The following is a 22,035-nucleotide window of genomic DNA, read 5'->3' as shown; positions in this document are numbered from 1 at the left end:
GTAATTTTTAGTTTAATTTATTAGGAGTTTTTCTTTGGGTAATGATACTAAATAAGTTGGTAATAATTTAGTTTTTTGAGGATTTTTTTTTGTATTATCACAGAAGCCTGATCTAAATCAGGTTTGATATTTTAAACATTTGCCAGATATAAACAATGATATTTTCAGTTAATGTTATATGTTTTTAAGACCCATTGCTTTTGTGTATTAAATTTAATTTGATCTTTTTTTCAGGTTTTTCCTCTTGATTATGTTCTTATAACAGTTATTGTTATGTACTTTATTTTTACTTCAATGGCGGGGATTCGAAATATGGGCATATGGTTCTTTTGGATCAGAGTGAGTATATATTAATATTTTATTTTTTTTCATCACTTTGTGCCTAATGTCCATCATTGCAACTTATTTTAGATTTATGTTACAGAAGTTGTGTTTTGAAAGCAAAAGTAAGGAAACGGTAGCTTTTTCATTTTAACATAAAAGCGCTTCTTATACAGAACAGTGGTTCTCAACGGACAACTCCCCTCGCCTCCCCCAATGGACATTTGGCAATGTCTGAAGACATGAAAGGTTGTTATAACTAGAATTGCTACTGGCATCTCTTGACTAAAACCTAGTAAAAGACTATTAAGCTTCCTACAATGCACAGGCCTCTACAATAAGACCTTATCCAACTCAGTAGTGTGGAGGTTGAGAAACCCTGGTCTAGATACAGTAACTACATTCTTTAGTGTTGGCTACATAGAAACACATTGAAGCAAAAATGGCTACACTGAGTCTCAACAGATGACCCTTTCTACTAGGAGTTAATTATTGGATTACTGAATGATTGGAGAAAGAAATATTTTCTTCTTACACCTATTTTGAGATAAATTAAGAAGTTTAAAATGAAGGTGTCTGTGTAACTAATTTCAGCTATGAGTAAAAGAAAGCCCAGTTAAACAGTGGGCTTGAAATATTAAAGGGCTTTTTGCTAAGAAAAGAAAACCTAACATGCTTCAGTAGTTCAAAAATGTCAGGTCCAGTGTCTCTATAATTCTTATGGCCTTTCCCTCATGATTCCATGATGGTTGCTGCAGCTCCATTTATTCTATACTTATTCCAGTTAAGGAAAAAGGTAAAAGGAAGAAGGGGTGACACCTATATCAATAAAGCTAGTCTTTCCCTGAAATCTCTAGCAGACTTCTGCTTTTCTCTCAATTTTTAATATTTTATCACATGCCTATAACTAGCTGTATGGGAAGCTGGGAAATGTAGAATTTTAGGTAAGTACTTTCATTCCATTCAGGTTCATTCTGTTACTCTGTACTGTGCTGCGATCTAGTAATAAAACAAATATTTTAATTGCTAAAATAAAATTGTGCTCTGCCGTTGAAATGGAGCCAGTCACTGGCTTCCTTATATTTCAGTTTCCATATTTAGTTGCCCTATAGTACTGATATATATGAAAATGTCTGTAGTCAAGGTTATCATAAATTATAAACTAAATTTTATAAGCTATTATAATATGATATCATGAGTATTTCATAAAAATGAATATTTATAAACGTGTGATATGTCTGTTTTTTTGTAGGAAAATTACTTATAGCTATATTATTAGTGCTTATAGTTTAATCTCATTCTCCTAATCTTTAGATAGAATCATAGGTCATTCACAATTCTTCTTAGCTTTATGAAATTATAATGGTGGTTGTTATGCAATAAGATAAGGTTTATCTGAAAATATACTGTGAATACTTCTGTATTCTCTAGGTTCTAAATATTCAATGTGTCTTTGGATATAGGTATTTTGTCCTTCTTTTAAATGAAATATAAAGCTAAACCTGAAAGCATGACAGAGAAAGAATTATAATTTGTCTGAAATGATTAAGAATTTTTTGCATTTATTTTGGAAAAAAAGAAATAATCAATAGAACCTAACACAAGAGCAAGGCCCAGTGCCTTACAAATAAAACATATTGCTGATGTATTTTCACTGTCTTTTTTCTTTGCAGTTATATAAAATCAGAAGAGGTAGAACCAGGCCACAAGCACTCTTATTTCTCTGCATGATACTTCTGCTTATTGTCCTTCACACTAGTTACATGATTTATAGTCTTGCTCCCCAGTATGTTATGTATGGAAGCCAAAATTACTTAATAGAGGTAGGTGCAAAATTTAAAATTTCATTATTTTTATATTTTAAAGATAGTGATGTTTTAAGAACAAATTTTTATTTTAAGAAGCCTGGCATAAGAATCTTAGGTCATCAGATTAAAGTATTGCTTTAAATGAGTTTCATTTTTGGGGAATATTTATATTTGTTCCCTGGGTAAGTTCTTTTTAAAATAAAACACTGAATTTCATTATAATAGTTCCATAAATGATTCCCATGGTACTAACCTACTGAGCTTTTCTCAGCACTTTATTAGAGATCATAGTACTTCCTCCAGATTAATGTATTAAGTAATGTTAACAACATGACTCCCCCAAAAAATGTATTAATGAGCACAGTATTTCTGCTTATTAGTACTGTGAATCCCATCACAGCTTAATGAATATCTTATTTGTGGATAACTGGATTTTCTTTTACCATTTTTTCCGTCCCCAAATCTGTTCCACCTATTTCTTTTTTACTAATCTCTCAAAACCCAACTGTGGTTCCTAGTTGTAATTGAATGGCTAGTTTGGATTTTCTGACATTTTAAGATATTTTGACCATTTCTGATGCAACTTTTGTTTAATTTGTTTCCTTCTCCTAAAATACTTCTTGCCCTATTTTCTGACAATTTAAATCATAATCATATTTCAGAGCCAAATTCAAGTCTTGTCTTAATAGAACCTTTTGTTATTAATGTGTCAACCCAGATCACTCCTCCTTTATATTTTGGTGCTTGATCCTGTATATCCTCCATTCTTACTTTAACATGTAATTGAAAACAAAAAAAAAATCTAACAAGCAGATCAGATACTTAATTAGTAGTATCCATAATATTGTGTTAAAAAAAAAAGTTAGTTTATTGAACAACATTAAGTAATGATGTAGATGGAACAAAGAATGACACACATGAAGATAACACAAATGATGTGAGTGTGAGAAACACTTACACATTTTATTCTCTTCCTGCTTCTTTTCTTCTGTGTCTAGTTGACTAGCTCATGCTTAGTAAACATTGATCTGTGAATGAATGAAGATCATGCTTTTACATAGACCAAAGAGATTCTTTTCTTGTTCCACATTGGAAAAATTAGTCTGTTTATTTTTGGATTCTGTGTTTTGACTAGAAGTAGGGTTTGTTCTGAGAAGAAGCTCTGTTGGTCATCATGGGCCCTAAAGGATTATTGAAAGAGTTCTAATATTAAGGTGTACCATTATTCTTTTCATTCAAATTTTGAATTTTTAAGAATTTAGAATATCAGATAAATGTAGTTTAAGAAAAAAAGGATAAAATGTATAATATGGTTACTTTTTAAGTCAAAATATATTTATTAGGGTAATATTTACATTTTAACTATAATTTTTATTTTCAAGAACAATACAACTTATAATGACCATAAAGGTAATTCAACCATGTCTGTGCCAAAGAGATGTGATGCCAATGCCCCTGAAGGTAAATTAGTTTTTTTTTTATCAGTTATCTTTGAATTTATAACTCTTTAAGAAAAGAATTGCTTCCCATTTTACTATGTTACTTATTTGATCCATTTGTTTTATATGTGGTAAGAAAGGAATTGTTATTTAAGAAGCAGAATTTGGTAAGCCTTTTCATTAGACTTTATTTTTATTAGACTTTTCTTATTAGGAAAAAAGACAATTTATTACAAATTTGTTCTTTGTTATTTAACTAGAATAATTTATCACATTTACTAGGTTAATAATAAATTACTCTTAGTAACTTTTTTTCCTTGAAAAACCTCAAGAGAATATTGGTGTACTCCATAATTCTTAGGATTGAGACCAAAAGTACCTATAACCTAGAATAACTTTTCATCCATCCAGTTCCAGTTACATTAGAATAAAAACAATGTTAATAATAACAGCAACTGGCTTTTAAGAACATACGGTTGTATTCCAGGTACCACCTCCAATTACCAGATGTGCTAAATTCTTTGTGTTTTTTGATTAAAAAAAAAAACACAACTGTGATTTTGCGCTCTTAATCTCTGTGTATTTTTAGAAACTCATTTGGCCTGTTTTCTGTGAGCTATTAAGGTGATTTTGTTCCCCCTTTGTATATTACAATAATCAATCCTGATGAAGGATTCCAGATTGATTCTTTCAGAATTTGCAGAAGTTTCTTCTAACCTTGCATTCAGAATGCTTTTATTTCAGGATAATGTGTCAAATGCATGGTCTTTCTAAAGCATTCATACAATCCATTATGAAAAAGATAAATTATGATTTTAGTGGGGTCAGTTATATAATGTTATAAATGCAACATGAGTTACAGCGATAGCCCAGAGAAAGAAGTGAGTAACTTTACCTGGAAGGGTTCGTGATGGGATCATGGTCAAAAAGAAAGGCTTCAGAAAAGGTATATCATAGCTACATTTCAAGGTTAAAGAATGACCCTTAGGTTTTTGGGTAGTTTGGTACATTTTGGTATTACCATTTGGGATAAATACATATTGGTATTAGAAAGAACTGTGGGAAGAAATGTCTAGTCAACTTGAGATGTCTCAGGGAAATCAAGGGGAGATCTCAGAGGCAGCTGGACGGATGTGGAAGGAACTCATAGAAGATACTGGAGACTGGAATTTGGTGGAAAATAGTTATGTAAGGGTGTTCTAGTTTGCTAGCTGCCGGAATGCAACACACCAGAGACAGATTGGCTTTTAATAAAAGGAGGTTTATTTTGTTAGTTCTTCAGAGGAAAGGCAGCTAACTTTCCACTGAGGTTCTGTCTTACGTGGAAGGCACAGAATGTTCCCTGCTGGTCTTCTCTCCAGGCCCCTGGGTTCCAACAACTCTTCCCGGGGTGACTTCTTTCTGCGTCTCCAAAGGCCTGGGCTGAGCTGCAAGTGCTGAGATGAGGAATGCCGAGCTGCTTAGGCTGTGCTACATTGCATTCTCTCATTTAAGCACCAGCCAATTAAGTCAGACGTCCCTCATTGCAGCAGACACGCCTCCTAGCTGACCTGCAGATGTAATTAGCAACAGATGATGTTCAGGTACCATTGACTTATGTCCGCAGCAACAAAACTAGGTATGCTCACCTGGCCAAGTTGACAACTGAATCTAACTAAAAGCAGATGAAAAAAGTACAGTGAAGAATACTGAAAAGTGAGAAAAATTTTAGTGATGGAGATAAAAACTAATTGCTGTGAATAAAAATAAAGCGGTGAATGACTCAGTTTATGTAAGTTTTGTAGAAATTCACAAGACTGGGCAAGATTGGATGGAAACTAGAGAAGTGTAGAGTCAAGGGATTTTTTTTTTTTAGATTAGGAGAGACTTTCAGAGATGATGGGATGGAGCTACTGGAAAGAGAGAGGTTGAAGAAAAATGTCAAAGAGTGTGAATGATGGTCCACTCATATTCAGTTTCAGAGAAGATGGTATTTAGAACACCAAAGCCAGAATGCTTTAGGAAGAATGAGGGGTATACGTCTTATCTACAGTTCAAGGAAGTCAGCAAGTAGTAGTTTATACTAATTTCTTAGTAAACCTGGGCAGGAAGTTGTCATTTCTCTATGTTTGCATCAATTTGCTATGAAATATAAGTTCTTGTCATCTGTTGAGAATGAGTGGGCCATGGGCTGGAAAACTGAAGAAAAGTGGTAAAAGTTATTGATAATATTGAGGAGAATAGAAGGATTTGACTGAAGGTAAGTTCAATGTTGGAGAAATATGTCAAAGGACAGAGGTGAAACCACAGATTTATGTATCTGTTGAACAGATCTGCACAACTGATATGACTCCATCAGTGCTTAGATTACCTGGAGAAGGTAGGCTGAAGGATTGAAGAAGAATTGGGGATATGAGGATGGAAATTAAAGGTCAAGAGAGTTGAGAGTTAGAGAATAAAGTGACAAACCATGGATTCAGGATGCCTAGGAAAATAAGGGAAGAGACTGTAAAACTGGGGAAAAGGAGCAAGATCAAGACAGAGAAGCAAGTACAGTGAGCCAAACTTTATTTTCCCCAAAGAAGTAATAGTAAAATGTTAGAATCAATACCACTTAATTTTGTGGAATTAAAATACCACTTAATTTTGTGTGGAAATAAAAAAAAAACTTCCAATTCTACTTTAATGATTTTAGTCTCATATTTTTACTTAGAAATGTAACAAGTAGGGTTCATAGTTGAAGTATTTGGGGTTGTCATTTTTAGCTAGGGACAAAAAGAGTGAAAGATTGCTATTGGGTTGATTTGTAATCTGTATATGTATATATGTTTGTGTTTTTACAAAGGGGGAGATGATTCTGAAGATCTCAAATAGATTCTGTTCCTCAAATTATCATACTAGTATTGAAAGCATACCAGAAAAACAAATTAGTGTCACAGCATAATTTTGAAAACTTTAAGGGGCCTTATCTTGCTGAACTGAGTGAATTTGTAGTATTTATATCAATAAGCTTTAGTCTAATGATATTCAACCATAGCTTTTTTATGAATCACATTCAGTATTTTTTTTTGAAGTCTAATTTAATCTACAGTGATTAAAAGTGAGTCCTATTGAACTACTGATTATTCTTCTCTAATATTTAAGTTGACTTGCCCTTTGAAACATTGCTTTGCAGTACAGAAATGTACCCTTTAGGTTTATGGATTTAATTTATTATTCCAGCCATTTTTGTTCTATAGTGTATCTGTAAACTTTAAATTTGTCTGTGGATGCTTGAAGAGAGTAGTAGAAATATAATTGAATTTGGAGACCAGGGTATGTTTTTAAAATACCATACACTGGGTTAGCGTAACTACAGGAATGTAATGGTTCCTGGGATCACCATCTTCCACCTGGCCAGCAATCTTAGGATTTTTTTTGGTCTTTTCTGACATATGGCAATGCACGTGGCAGTGTTTTCTCCTATGTCCTCCAGGTTACACTGACTTCCTGCTTCTGGCTATGCCCAGGGGCTTCTTTCTTCCTCTGACTTGCACTGTGCTTATAAAGGACTCCAGTAATCCAGATTAAAGCCCAGCCTGATGCAGTTGAGCCACACTTAACTGAAGTAACATCTGGAAGAACTCCTATTTACAGTGGGTCTACACCCACCAGAGTGTGGGCCAAGACCAAAAAAATGCCCAAACTGGGTACATGTTTCAGTCCACAACAGACTGATACGGCAGTATCCTTTTAAACACAAACTCAGAACCTCAGTACGCAGAAAAAAAAAAAATCAGTGCCTTATTCTTTGTGACAGTTTTCATGGGAACATTTGACTCGAGTAGTTAATACTAATAATCCATAAAACACTTGATGCTATTTTTTCCATATGTCTGTTGCAAGTGACAAAATTTTGAAGGCTGATTTTTAGATTTAGAAACAAAAGTTATAATTTGTGATCTTAAATTCTTTCTGTGATTTCTAAAAATACACAAATTGATCTCTTATCAATATTAAGTACATTTTAGAGACTTGTTTAAAGTAATATTATTTGGTTCCTATATAGATGGTCTGACATTTATTAAACTATAAATATAATTCCCAAACCCTGGTTTTACGTGTTTATGATGTTTAGGATTCAAAAGGATCATTCATCTAAAAATAGTCATAGGCAGTATTACTTAATTTATCATAATAGATAATGTATTGTTTATATGTTTGAAGTGGGTCAACTGAGCAAATTAGAAGTTTTAAATTTTATGACATCACAACAAAGGGACCTTTACATTTATATTTTTATATTAATTGCTAACATAATCTAAACATAGACAATTTAGATGTAAATATAAATAAAATTGTTTTAAAACAGTATTGTTAAAAGGAACATATTATTTGGAAATCTTACAAGTGTTTGGGTCGGAATAGAAAAGTGAAAGGTTAGTATGCTTTAACAAAAACACAACAGATGTGAGTACTGGGTTAAGTTTTCGGAGAGAGAAAGTGTCAGAGGAAACAAATACACAGTCTCTACCTTCTCTATACTGCCTAATAGAGGATCTGGTCATGAAAATAAATCATTGTAATACAAGGAAAACTAAATGGCAAGACATAATGAAATTTTTAAACAAAATGCTGTAGGAAGGCAGAAAGGAATAATGATTTATTTTGCCTAGGGGGCAGATTAACATTTCAGCTGCACCCAAAAGAATAAGTTAAATCTAAATGAACAAACAAGAAAAGCAGAGGATATTCCAAGCAGAGAATGAACCTATATTAACAAGGCATAAATCGATTTGGCATTATACTAACAATAAATTGTGGTAGAAGCATTGAATATTTGGGAAATGCAATGAAAAGATGAAGCAAATTATTTTGAGATTCTGGAGGGTTTTTTTTAAATCTTTTTATTGACAGATCTTCACACACAAGCAGTCCATATATAGTGTACAATCAGTGGCTCACAATATCATCACATAGTTGTATATTTATCACCATGATCATTTTTAGAACTTTTGCATCACTCTAGAAAAAGAAATAAAAAGAAAACTCACATCCCATGTCCCTTATCCCCCTCCCTGTCATTCACCACTAGTATTTAAATCTACCCAATTTATTTTATCCCTATCTTCCCTATTATTTATTTATTTTTTATCCATTTTTTTTACTCATCTGTCCATACCCTGGATAAAAAAGCATCAGACACAAGGTTTTCACAATCACACAGTCATGTTGTAAAAGCTATATTGTTATACAATCATCTTCAAGAATCAAGCCTACTAGAACACAGCTCAGTAGTTTCAGGTACTTCCCTCTAGCCACTCCAATACACCTTAAACTAAAAAGGTATATCTGTTATAATGCATAAGAATAACCTCCAGGATAACCTCTGGACTCTGTCTGAAAGATTGTTTGAAATCTCTTAGCCACTGAAACTTTATTTTGTCTCATTTTTCTCTTCCCTCTTTTGGTCAAGAAGGCTATCTCAATCCCATGATGCCGGGTCACAGTTCATCCTGGGAGTTCTGTCCCACACTACCAGGAGATTTACATCTCTGGAAATCAGGTCTCATGTAGGGGAAATGGCAGTGAGTTCGCCTGCCAAGTTGGCTTAGAGAGAGTGGCCACATTTGAGCAACAAAAGAGGTTCTCTGGGGGCGAGTCTTAGGCATAATTTTAAGTAGGCGAAACTTCTCCTTTACAGGAATAAGCTTCATAGGGGTGAACCCCAGATCGAGGGGTCAGCCTATTGATTTATTGTCCCTACTGCTTGAAAAAATATCAGGAATTCTCCAAACAGGGAAGTTGATTATTTCTTCCTTTTCTCCCCAGTTCCCCAAGGGAACTTTTGCAAATACTACTTTATTCACTGCCCAAATTACTCTAGGATGTATCAGGGCATCACACTAATCTGGACGAACCAAGAAGATCTCATGCTCCATTCAAGATTTGTGGAGGTTTTTTAATGCCATAGAGTTTTTACTTCATTCTTAAAATAACTCTTCTGTTAATAAAATATATACTATTGGTAAGACTCCTATAAGATAGATAATATCAGAAATTCTTGTAATATTAATCTGGATCAGGGGTAGAAAAGGAGAGGGCAAGTCAAGTGTATTATTTTCTGTTGCTTTGTAGCAAATTACAATTTTTGAAAACAAAAATTTATTATCTCACAATTCTGTAGGCCGGAAAAGGCTTGACTAATTCTTATTCTTAGAGTCTCTTTTAAGGCAGAAATCAGGTTTCAGTTAGAATTATACTATTTCCTGGGAGTTATAGGGGAGAATCTGTTTCCACGCTCATTTGGGTAATAGATTTCAATTCTGTGAGTTTGTAGAGCCCAGGTCCCTGTTTCCTTGCCTGCTGTCAATCCACGAGATCATTCTCAGCACCTGGATGTTGCTCATATTTCTTGACTCATAGCCCTCTACCTCCCTCTTCAAAGCCAGCAGTGACAGAGTAGGTAGTCTCTTATACTTCAAATCTCTGATTTCTCCTTCTGCTTATAATTCCTTCCTTCTATTCTGCCACATCTTTTGATAAATTCTTCTACCTTCCTTTTCTATTTTTAAGGGCCCATGTGATTACTTTGCACTCATGTGGATAATCCAGGATACTCTATTTTAAAGTCAGCTAATAAATCATAGTCAACTAACTTATAGTCAATTACCTTAATCCCATCTGCAAAGTTCCTTCATGGATAGGAAATGTTTGACTGAATACCCAGGGAATGAGAGGGTCCACATAGAGCTGATATTTGCATCAGACTGAGTAAGATCGTCCTGGAAAAAAGTATAGAGATAAGAAGAGAAATAGCTCAATAGATCATAAGAGAGTGCCTTTTTCTTGTACCAAGAAAGTCACATACTCTATACAAACACATATCCCTTTATCAACCTGGTATCCCAGGGTAATGAAGAAAATGCAAATAACTACTTGGCTTATAGAGATTATTAATAAACCTTAGAGCAGCAGCACATCTTACACCCATTTTAAGATGTAAAAAGAGTTCTTAAAGAAAGATTCTTTGAGTACAAAACTTTTTTCTGTTCTGTTATTACATAATAATAGAAAATGTTATAGTCCTGTCAGGGATTGAATGGTGTGCCCCATAAAAGGCATGTTCAGGTCCAGCCTCTAGTCCTGTGGGTGTGAACCCATTTGTAAAGAGGGTTTTTAAGATGTTATTTGTTAGGTGTGTCAAAGCTAAATGAGGATGGATTTTAATCCAATATGGCTGAAGTCCTTATACGTGAAAGAAATTGGGCACAGAAGGTGAAGCCATGGGGAGCATTCAGAAGTTAGAGGTCAACAGAATCCAGAAAATAAAGAAAACACCATCATGTGTATTGCCTTGTGAAGAAGCCCCAAAGATTACTGATCATCCACAAATGCCAGCCCTGGGAGAAAGCAACCTTCTAGCCTCTGAAAGTGAGCCAGTAAGTTCCTGTAGTTAAGCCTACCCATTGTATGGTATTTGTTTTAGCAACCAGGAAACTAAAATAAATCCCTTTCCAGATCAGGTCCAAATTACTGCTTATGTTCCTTGAAAAGTAGATAGGGTTGAGGAATGGATTAAAGCACAATTTTTTTAAAGTCCCTCATCATCACAATATCTGACAACAATGAGGTTCTATGAAACCATACGTATGTATCCCAGGGTCCAGCATCAATAACTAAACTAAATATGAACATTACATAAAGTGATCCTTAATAGGTGGGTCTTAATTCTACTATTACAAAGATTCTAAGGCAACAGAGAATGAATACGAATTATAGCAATCAAAAGAACCCTAAAAGAAATATCCAGAAGAGAAAAGAGAATGGCAATACAGGCCAATTAGGGTTCAATGCTGTTTTTTGTTCCCTAAAGCAGAGGAATACAGCTTATCCCAATTCTAGTTGAGTTCACTGGAGGTAAAGAATAGGTGAAAGGAATCTGAAATGCATATAATGAAGGCTTCATCTGTATGTAGGTATTTAATTTGTTTAAGGAAAAATACCTGAAATAGATATGCAAAATGTTAAACTTACTAAATCTTGACTGTGATAAGAGTATTAGATTATTTTACATATACCTGAAAGATTTTGTGGTGATTTTCTTTTTTTTTAAATTTTTTTGTGATTTTCTTTTAAAGACAATTAAATAGGATATAAAAGTTGACTGCCATAAAAGCTAATTTAGGAAATGTTTTGAAGAAAGCATTAGATCCTAGAGTGAAGGGCAGTTGAGTAGAATTGGAAGACTTAAACTGTAGATTAGGAAATCTTACTTTTGAGAATGTAATTGTGTCAGCTGCTCAGAGGGAGAAACTGAAGGCTAGAAGTTACTGATAAGAAAGAGAAATGATGTGTGTTGACAATGAGTTTTTGTTGCTTCTGTTATTTAAGATATTTAAAATAATTGTTGTATTTTCTCATTTTCTTCTTGAAGCTATAGTATGTCTTTTCATAACAGCTATTCTATTAGCTATCTTTACAGCACTGAAAACAACAAAAATTACTTTAGTGCACATATGCTCTGGAACTTACTACTAAAATTCATTGTTGAAGATCAGATGAGATGGAAATGTAAAGCCTAAAACACCATAGTTGTTCAAAAATTTTGCTGCCTTTTTTAATCATTATTCATTCATCAAACATTTATAGAGCCTTTCTAATGTCTTAAGGATACTGAGATAACACAGTTCCTGTAAAGAATTCACAGTCAGCTGGAAAAACAAAATTTAACAATTTAATAAGTGCCTTGATCAGCCTAAACATAGGTTGCCGTAAAAACGCGGAGTATATATATATTTAAGCCAAGACTTATGTAAAGGGATAGGGGATGAGTGAAGAAAATTTCTTGGAGGTGACATCTGATTGAGTTTTGAAAAACGAATTGGAATTAATCAGGTGAAAGGATAGTATCCAAGAAGGAAAACACAAACAAAGGAAAGAGCCTATAACTTCCATTCTCATGGGGAGAATACAGAAGCAGCTACTCTATTACAGATGTTAAGATGGCTAATAATGAAGGACCTATATACCCTATAGTTAAAAGTTTGTGTTTATTCCTAAGAACTGTGAGAAACCATTGATGAAAGTGAAATAGGGGAGAGATATGATCAGATTTATGTTAGAATCTCCACTCAGCATGTTGTGAAATTGAAGATGGAACACAAGACTGAAGATTAGGAAACTGTTGGGTAGGTAATGAAATAACAAGGTGAGGTGAAAGGGACCTTAATTAAGACTGTGACAGTGGGAAGAAAATGATAGAGTTGACAGATTAGAGGTGAAGTTGATGGAACTTAGAGACACAATATATCAGAGCAGGGAAGGAGATGAGTTTTGGCTGGGACCGTTGCAGATACAGGGTACCTGAGTTAGGGAGGGATCTATGCAGAAGCAGATTTCCTCAGGTCAGTACCCACCCTCAATAAATATTTAAGGTTCAAGAACTATTAAAACCAAAGATTTTTAAACATTGTAGCTTATATAGATCTTAGTGAACCTTTGCATCCTCAGACTGATCCTTAATTGGGATATGAATATCCCCCTGAGTACATTAGCAATGCAGTAGAGATAGAGTGAGCCATGTGATAAGCCTGACATTAAAGAAGAACACTATTATAGCATAAAAGATAAGATTTCTCCTTTGGATAGATCACTTTAGGCAGAATTCTCAGGTCCCTTGGAGGTACATAATCTTATCTGTAATAAAGAATACTTACATATATCATTGCTTCTGGGACTTTTCCACCAAAGCTATTAAATTTATCTTCCACAAGTAAAGAACTACATTATATTTTTTAATTTATCTTCACATGTTCCCAATGATTGTTTTTAAAAATCCGTGAACTCAAAATCTTATTTCTGCTGTCCTATTTAATTATTTTATCTTTTACTTGAAGAAAATTTGCATTGTCATTTTGATATTAAAGTAACTGAACATGAAATCTGTATATATCAAACTTGATTTTCATGGCCTTAATTTGATTAAGTATATCACTAGTATAATATATAAATAGCCTTAAAAAGTAATTAGATGATCTATAGGAGTAGGCTTTCCCTTGAAGATTTTTTTTTTTAATTAGGACAATTGATTAAGATGACTGAAGTTAGCAGATCATGCTGAAATAGAAACTGGTGTGTTAAACCGAACTACATCAATTAATAGAAACTGAACAGACTTACAATTAAAGGCTAAAACAGGCTTTAAATTATATCTAGGAAGTACAGAGGGAAAAGTGAGAATTATTTTGAATAATTAAAGATAATGTTATAAACTAGTAAAATAAAATATGTATTGATATTTTGCTTTAAAAAGATAAATTCAAATTCTGGAGTAAACAATCCTACCATCAAAAGATAATTCAAAATATATTTTCTATTTCTCTGTGAATAAAACTTGTTTAAAAGGCTATTTTGCTTTTGACAACAAAGACAGGGTGACCTATTTTCACAGGTCTAACTTAATCCCTCAAAAACCATTTGTCTAAGATATTGTATGTTAGGGATAGATAATCTTTTCTTTTTTTCCATTTTTTATAGGAATCATAGGAATGGGTATAAAGGAAATAAAGAACCATATAAAAGTTATAAACAATTCTTCAAATATAAACTAGAATGTTAAACAAAAAAGAAAGACCTATAGAGGGGCATCTAAGTAGAATAAGTCTTACTGATTTAAAAATACTAAAGAGACATGATAACCAAATGCCATCCATGATCCTGGATTGTAGCCTGGACTGGAGCATAAAAATGCTTTAAAGAATATTACTAGGATTAATGAAAAAGTTGGAATATGGACTGTAGAGTAAATATAAAACCCATAGCAATAATTTATTGTGGTTCTATGAAAGAATAGCCTTCTGCTAAAGAAAAAAAAAAACTGAAATGTTAAGAGGTCAAGTACATGATATATGATTCAGAAAACCTAAGTGCCTGTATACTGACAGAACAGTAAAGGGGGGAAGAAGGGGACGGCCACCAGTGCAAGAAACAGTATATACCACCCAGATGGCTACCATTTTAAAAACTGGCAATACCAAGCAAATACAGGCCAAGATATGGAACTATTGAAAATTACCATTTCCAAATACCATTTCAGGGGTCATTATACATTATTTTTCATAAATTTTAGTTGATAACCCTAGTGATTCAACATGATGTTGCAGTGTGCTGTTAAAAAAAATGGCAGGACTTATTTTGAACATAAAAGCTAGTGAATACAGTGCTAATAATTCACTAAGCAATTTAGATAGAAAGGTTATAACATCAAAGTGAATTAATCTTTGCTTATTTTTAATATTGCGTCTGCTGTAAAGTAATTAATCTCTTAAATTTTAGATTTTCCTGTGACTCCTGGTATAAATTTCTAGCATCAAATAAACTTTGATTTAGTTAAAGACATAACCATATAAAATTTGCCTTTTTTTTTTTTATTAGATTTACAGAATCTATTACTTTGGGGGTTGTGTACAAAGTACATTTTAAATCCACAAGGAAGATATTAAAAAGTCTTCAAAAAGTAACCCTTTTCTCTGAAGGACACATGCTACTTTGAAACTTATTGAAAAATTGTTTTTATCTTTTTAATAATCCACCATTTAGATGCAAAGATGGTGTTTTGCATTTGTTGACAGAATCAAACTTTCCTAAACAATTTAAAATTTTTCTGTAGCTTTCACCTGTTTTGAATGATGGAACAATTTTTACATTTTCTTATTTCAAGTTTTTGCATTGAAAACTAAAACAGGTGGATTTTCTAATCAATGTAGTTTCTTATATTAGTGTCATCAACCTAGTCATCTTTTCGGTTATTTTGCAAATTTTCTGCGTCAACTCCAGCATATTTTCCATTTCAGAATACCATATTTAATTTTAGCAATTAATTATAGACTTAAGTCCAAACTATTCTCAAATACTGATCAATCAATTTTAGAAGCTTTTTAAACCTATAAAATGTGGGGAACTGACACTAACATAATGTTCCTGTATTAAGCAGTTTTGTGCTCTGGGCATATTCCACTATCTTAAACAATACTAGGAGCAAGCAAAAATGGTTTATTTGCTTGCTCCAGGAAATCCTATCTGTGAAACAACTAAAATAGTTTACTTATCAAGATTAATTGCTCAATAAGACTTGATTTAGGACTTCTCACTACCCTGTACCCACCATTCAAAAGCTGTTGCATCATAAATTCAGCCCAACTCTAACCAGTCCCCAACCTTGCAAGACTTTACTTAAAGTCCTGTATCCCACCCTACCCCCTAAAACCTTATAAGCATCCTCTTCTGTCTTGTCTTTTTTTGTTCTGTCTCATTGCAATCAACTTAATAGACTTAACTTTGCTAGCCAGTGAGGTTTACTCCTAGTCTTTTGGAGAGTTGACAGCTGAAAATTTGAGCCTAGTCATGCTGAGTAATTTAATGGGGAGAAAATAAAAAATTCAAAATTTTAAATTTGTCATTTTCTAACTGCCTGCTAGTTTATCCGTATGGGTATGCATGTCCTACCAACCCCTCAAACCTTAGATACAAGACTAACCACTACCCTTCTACTTTCCCAAATTATTGAGTAGGGTCAGTTGTCCTATTACTTTTCTGTCCCCTAACCTGTTTACTGAGACTGAAATCTTGGAATTATATTCACCGTTTTTCACACTTCGATTAGCTAACCAGTTTCCAAGTCCCACCAAGTTTAGCTAAGAAATAACAACTAGATATTCTTCCCTCAGTGAGGATAGTTTAATTTGCATTACATACATTGTAATGATATAACTCTCAGCATGTATGTATTAAGACTGCTGTTGGTCCTATCTTTTAGCTATAAGCTTCCCGCCTCCTTCATCCCGTGAAATATCTGGGGACGGTACTTGTCATTTGTGGGTCAGTTAAGATCTTTAGGTTGAAAGCAGTAGGAAACCAACTAAAAGTGGCTTAAACAATGAGCAAATTTATCCCTTTCAGAAGCAAGGAGGGTTAATTCAACCTCGATAATGCCAGGGCACCAAGTCAGCTTCTTGTGATTCTTTCAGAAACCCCTCCCCTAGCAGGCTTCCTCTTTTGTCTTATTGGCCAGCCGTATGTCATATGCCTATGCCTAAACCAATCACCGACAAGAAGACAGGAAACACCTGATTGGCTTAGACTTAATCAACCTCCCTGAGGGGAAAGGAAGCAGGGCCTTACCTGAGAACAGGGTTTTAGTTCTATGCATTTTGACGTAGAAAAGTATATACACCTATGATGGTAGGTTGAAAATTGTATGCAATATCTCTTTTTTTCCCCATAAACCAGGTCTAAAAGTCTGGTTATGTATCAAAGAAATGAAATTTGGAGTGAGGAGATGTGGTAATCACTTTTTAAAAACAGTTTTTATTCTATAATTTAAAAATAAACCTTTTGAAGCAGTTTTAAGAGTGAATGCTATGAAAGACAATAGCAGCATAAATTTGCCAGGTGTTAATTGATTTCAGAGGTTTTTTTTTCCCTTACAGGTTATTGAAAATGAAGGTGGAGAGGATAGTTAGTGAGGCTTCTTTAAAATATTAGTTCTTAAATTCTTACAACCATCTTTTCCCAGAATATGGCATATTGCTTTCTACTTGTACCTCTGAGGTTCCTGGAAATTTTATTTAGAAGTTCAGGTATCTAAGCAGTACTATTTAAGCACTTCCATTATCCTAACTATGAATTCATGAGATTGTCCCTACAGTCTATTTTGGTCTTAAAGCAAGAAGGAAAAAAAAAAAAAGGAAAAAAGTCATTTTGCAGGAGAGACTTACTTCTGTTTAAAACTAATGTTACTAAGAGAATTGCTATATTATTGATATTTGATGTTAGATTTATATAGTTATAGGTGAAACATTTTAAAGAAAGCCAATTTTAAAATGATGAAAATTGAAGCTGGTCAAGGGATTTAATTAGTAAAGAAGCCTCAAGGGCTCAGGTGAAAAAGTGGCACTGATGCTCTGTGATGACAGTTTCATTGATGTTGCCTGTGGTAGTGGTGTGTGCCCAGCAAGTGGTCCATAAATATAATTTGAAACAAGAATGGTCACAGTCTGTTACTGTCTTGATTTAAAAGGCAGGTTTGAACATGGACTATCAACTTAATGACACCTACCCCACATAAAGTGAAATAAATTCGTTTTATTTTTCTGGAATTTCATAACTAACAAGAAAACCCTTTTCAGAAAAATAGAAGTTATTCTGTCTGTCAGATTCAGAAACGTGGGGTAATGGCCTTTAAAAAGGAAAAAAACATATATGGATAATTGCTTTAAATCTGGAAACTTGAGGGTAGGGATGAGAAAGTTAAGGGTAGTTAGATTTAGTTTATAAGATAAACATAACTATTAGAATTGTGATAATTTTACTAGCCCTATTTATAAAGCTATCCTATTTATTTGAGAAATGCACCGTTAATGGCTGTATTGTAATACAGGTAACTTTAGAGGAAATTGACATAACTTCAGTTATGCTGAAAACCACATTTCTTTTAATCTTAAAATTCTAAGATAAATATAAATGTCTTAATTTCCATATTCCATATTATCATTTAATGTTATCTATTATTCATGTACTTTTTCATTAAACACATATTTATTAGTGTCTACTATGTGACAGGCCCTGTTTTAGGTACTTAGGGATACAACAGTGAACAAAACATTTAAATATTCCCCTTCCAAATTAGGAGCTTTAGTGGAAGGAAACAAATAAGTATGTTAGATGATACATAGTATAGAGGAAAATATAGCACCAAAGATGGTTAAGTGGTGTCTGGAAGGAGGCTTGATATTAAATTTTGAATAGAAAAGTAAAGGAAATTCCTATTGATAGGGTGACATTTGAACAAAAAGACCTCAAAGAAGTGAGGAGCAAATGTGGATATCAGGGAAAGAGCAGATAGAGATTATGTTCAGAAGAGCAGTTTGTGTTTTATATTCCAAAGGAATCATCACATATAGATCAGGAGTTGGCAAATTTTCTGTAAAGGGTCAAATAGTAAATATTTTAGGCTTTGTGGGCCATAATGTTGTCTGTAACAAAACACAACTCTGCCATTGCAGCATGCCCTCGATATTTCATGAATGAATTACTGTAGCCCTGTTCCAGTAAAAATTTGCTTATAAAAACAGGTAGTGGGTAAAATTTGGCCTGTGGGAAAATTTGCCAACCCCTGATATAGACCATAATGAGCTAAGGACAAAAGCAGGTTGACAGGTATATTAGTTAAGGTTCTCTGGAGAAATAGAATCAACAGGAAATAACCGTAAATATAGAATTTATGAAAGTATCTCACATAACCTTGGGAACGTAGAGTCCAGAATTCATAGAGCAGGGTGTGTAGCTGACGACTCCAATGGAGGGTCTGGATGAATTCCATAGGAGAGGTTGCTGGCCGAAGCAGGAAGAAGAGAACCTGTCTCTTCTGAATCTTCCTTAAAAGGCTTCCAGTGATTAGATTAAGCATCACTCATTACAGGAGATGCTCCCCTTGGCTGATTATAAATGAAATCAGCTATGGATGCAGTCGACACAATCATAATTTAATTCTATTAAATGTCCTTATAGCAACAGTCAGGCCAGCACTTGCCCAACCAGACAAACGGTACCACCACCTGACCAAGTTGACACATGAACCTGACCATAACAACAGGTAAACAGCTATTGCAGTAATTCAGGAGAGCGCTTATGGCAGCTTGAATCATGGTGGTGGTAATGGTTAAAATGTGACAAATTCTGGATATATTTTGAAGATAGAGCTAATAGGAATTGCTGATGAGTTTAATTTCGGGAATGGGGAGTCATGGGTAGAAAGGGAAAGGAGTCAAGAATGATGCCCATGTGTTTTAGAGTTTTAATAGAACATATTTTCTTAATGTGTTGCTATACTTCTGATAATATCAAAAAAAATTGTTTTTAATTTAAAATCTGTTTTCAGCTAATAAGTTTATGCATGTTTTTCTTTCAGTCTGTTTGACTGTTTTGGTCTTGTTATTCCTTCATAAATCAAAATTAATAACATCTCAGCCCCACCATTGGTCATTGCACATTTTCTCATTAGGTTTTTCTTATGGTTGAAAGCATGTGTATAGTTGTAATGTGTGTAGGGTTATGGCATTACTTCATGGTCCAGGAAGAAAACAAAGAAATTAACCTGTTAGCCGTCCTTGGGTATCTCTTTTATTATTATGTAAAAATAATAAAATTATATAGCCTTGCCTTACTTTAATGTGTTTATAAGCTTATTTAAAGTGAATAGTTTTGGGGAAAGACAGTACAAACTAATAGATATGGATTTTGGCATATTCTTTCTGACTTCACTGTTTCTTATACTACCATCTATTCCCAGAGCAGTCATCTTCATTTACTCTTTCTCCACACCTAATCCATTGCTGCAGGCTGACCCTCACATCTCACCTTCATTACATCTCACATAAATTGCTAGACCTTTAAACTATTTCTTCATTCTAATCCACGGTACAAAATGCTCTTAGCTTAATTGTTCTAATGTAGTAGTTCTCAAACTTTGGCAGGTATTAAAATCATTTGGAGGGCTTGTTAAACAGAGTACTAAGTATTTGATTGAGGGATCTAGTGCAGGGCCCAAGAATTTGGTAATGGTTCTAGTCTGGAAACAGCTGTTCTAAAGTAATCTGTTAATGCCATTCCTCCAACAAAAGACATTAAGTGCTCCCCCTCACTACGATAAATTCAGTGTAGCATTTAAAACACTGCCACTATTTAGTCCATCTTACTAGTTTCTAGGTTTAATTCATGTATTTTTCCAAAGGTACCATCTTTTCCATCTGTATTTTTCAACTGTTTATTCTTGAAATATTTCAAAAGAACTCTGCTTCAACCATCCATTTTCCCTTTAAATCATTTTACAAGATTTATTACAAACCCATCCCAATGAAAGAAGCAATATTTATTGAGCATCTGTAACAATTCTTCATGTAAAGAAAGTCAGTGAGGGAAAAAGAAGACATGACACAGGCTCCTGTAGTAGCTTTTATGAGTATTTTCGATCTTCCAAATCATCATCTCCCAAAGTCTTAAAAATAAAACAATAAAAAATAATAGTTAAAATTTTGGGGGTGGGGGGCGGGCCGCGGTGGCTCAGCGGGCAAAGTGCTTGCCTGCTATGCCGGAGGACCTCGGTTCGATTCCCGGCCCCAGCCCATGTAACAAAAACGGAGAAACAGAATACAATAAAACAAGAAAATGTTTAAAGATGTTTCCCTTTCTTCCTTCCTTCCTTCCTTCTATCCTTCCTTCCTTCTCTCTGTCTTTCCTTTAAAAAAAAAAAAAAAAAAAAAAAATTTTGGGGGTGGGCATGGGTTTTTTTTGTTTGTTTGTTTCAACTTTATTAGAGAAGTGAGTTTACAGAACAATCATGCATAAAATACAGGATTCCCATAAAGCACCCCACCCCCAATACCATGCTTTGTGTGGGACATTTGTTACACTTGATGATAATCATTTTTTGTAATGTAATTTTTTAACAGTAGTTACCTTTGTTACAATTAATGAAAAGTTATTAAAATAGCAGTATTAACCATCATCCATAGTTCATATTAGGTGTATTTTTTCCCATATACCACCTTTTTCAGTTTGCTAATGCTGCCAGAATGCAATATACCATAAATGGATTGGCTTTTACGAAGGGGATTTATTAGGTTACATATTTACAGTTCTAAGGCCATGAAAATGTCCAAATTAAGGCATCCAAAGAAAGATACCTTGGCTTTGAAAAAAGGCTGCTGGCATCTGGAACACTTCTGTCAATTGGGAAGGCATGTGGCTAGCTCTGCTGCTCCTTGCTCCTGGTTCATTGCTTTCAACTTCTGATTCCAGTGTCTTTCTCTCTAAGCATCTGTAGGTCCTCACTTAGCCTCTGTGGAGTGAACTCTGGATTTCATCTCTTAGAATCTCCAAATATCTGTGTCTGATTTCATCTCTCTGCTCTCTGTGTGGGTTTCAGCTCTCTGTGTCAACCCTTTTAAAGATTCCAGTAAACTAATTAAGGCCCACCTTGAATAGGTGGGAGCCACGTCTCCGTGGAAATAATTTAATCAAAAGGTTCCACCCATAATTAGGTGGGCCGCATCTCCATGGAAGCAACCTAATCAAAAGTTCCCACCCAAACAATAGGTCTTCCCCCACAAGATTGGACTAGGATTAAAAGAACATGGCTTTTCTGGGGTACATTAGAGTTTCAAACCAGCTACCATCCTATTAATACCTTGTATTAGTGTCATACATGTATTGTAATTCATGAAAGAACATTCCTATACTTGCACTATTAATTATAGACCATTGTCCACAATAGGGTTCACTGGGTTATACATTCCTATGTTTTATCTTTTAATTTTTATTCTAATAACATGTACAATTCAAGGTTTCCCCTTTTAAGCTCATTCACATATGTAATACAGTGCTGTTAATTACACTCACAATAAATTTCCAAACCTTTACAATCAACCTAAATAGAAGTTCTCTACAAA

General features: G+C 34.0%; 1 protein-coding gene across 1 annotated transcript in view; it reads left to right on the top strand.

The window, feature by feature from the left end:
* LMBRD1 (LMBR1 domain containing 1) overlaps positions 1 to 22,035 on the top strand; it is a 220,797-nt gene that overhangs the window by 185,004 nt on the left and 13,758 nt on the right. Inside the window, exons 12-14 of the mRNA XM_077162187.1 lie at positions 235 to 339; positions 1,995 to 2,144; positions 3,512 to 3,590. Of these exons, the coding sequence (XP_077018302.1) occupies positions 235 to 339; positions 1,995 to 2,144; positions 3,512 to 3,590 (334 nt within the window). The remainder of the gene's footprint in view (positions 1 to 234; positions 340 to 1,994; positions 2,145 to 3,511; positions 3,591 to 22,035) is intronic.

This window comes from Tamandua tetradactyla, chromosome 5, assembly GCF_023851605.1.
Source record: "Tamandua tetradactyla isolate mTamTet1 chromosome 5, mTamTet1.pri, whole genome shotgun sequence".
NCBI lineage: Eukaryota > Metazoa > Chordata > Mammalia > Pilosa > Myrmecophagidae > Tamandua > Tamandua tetradactyla.
The sequence above is the reverse complement of the archived record's forward strand: the minus strand, read 5'-3'. Positions and strand labels throughout refer to the sequence as shown.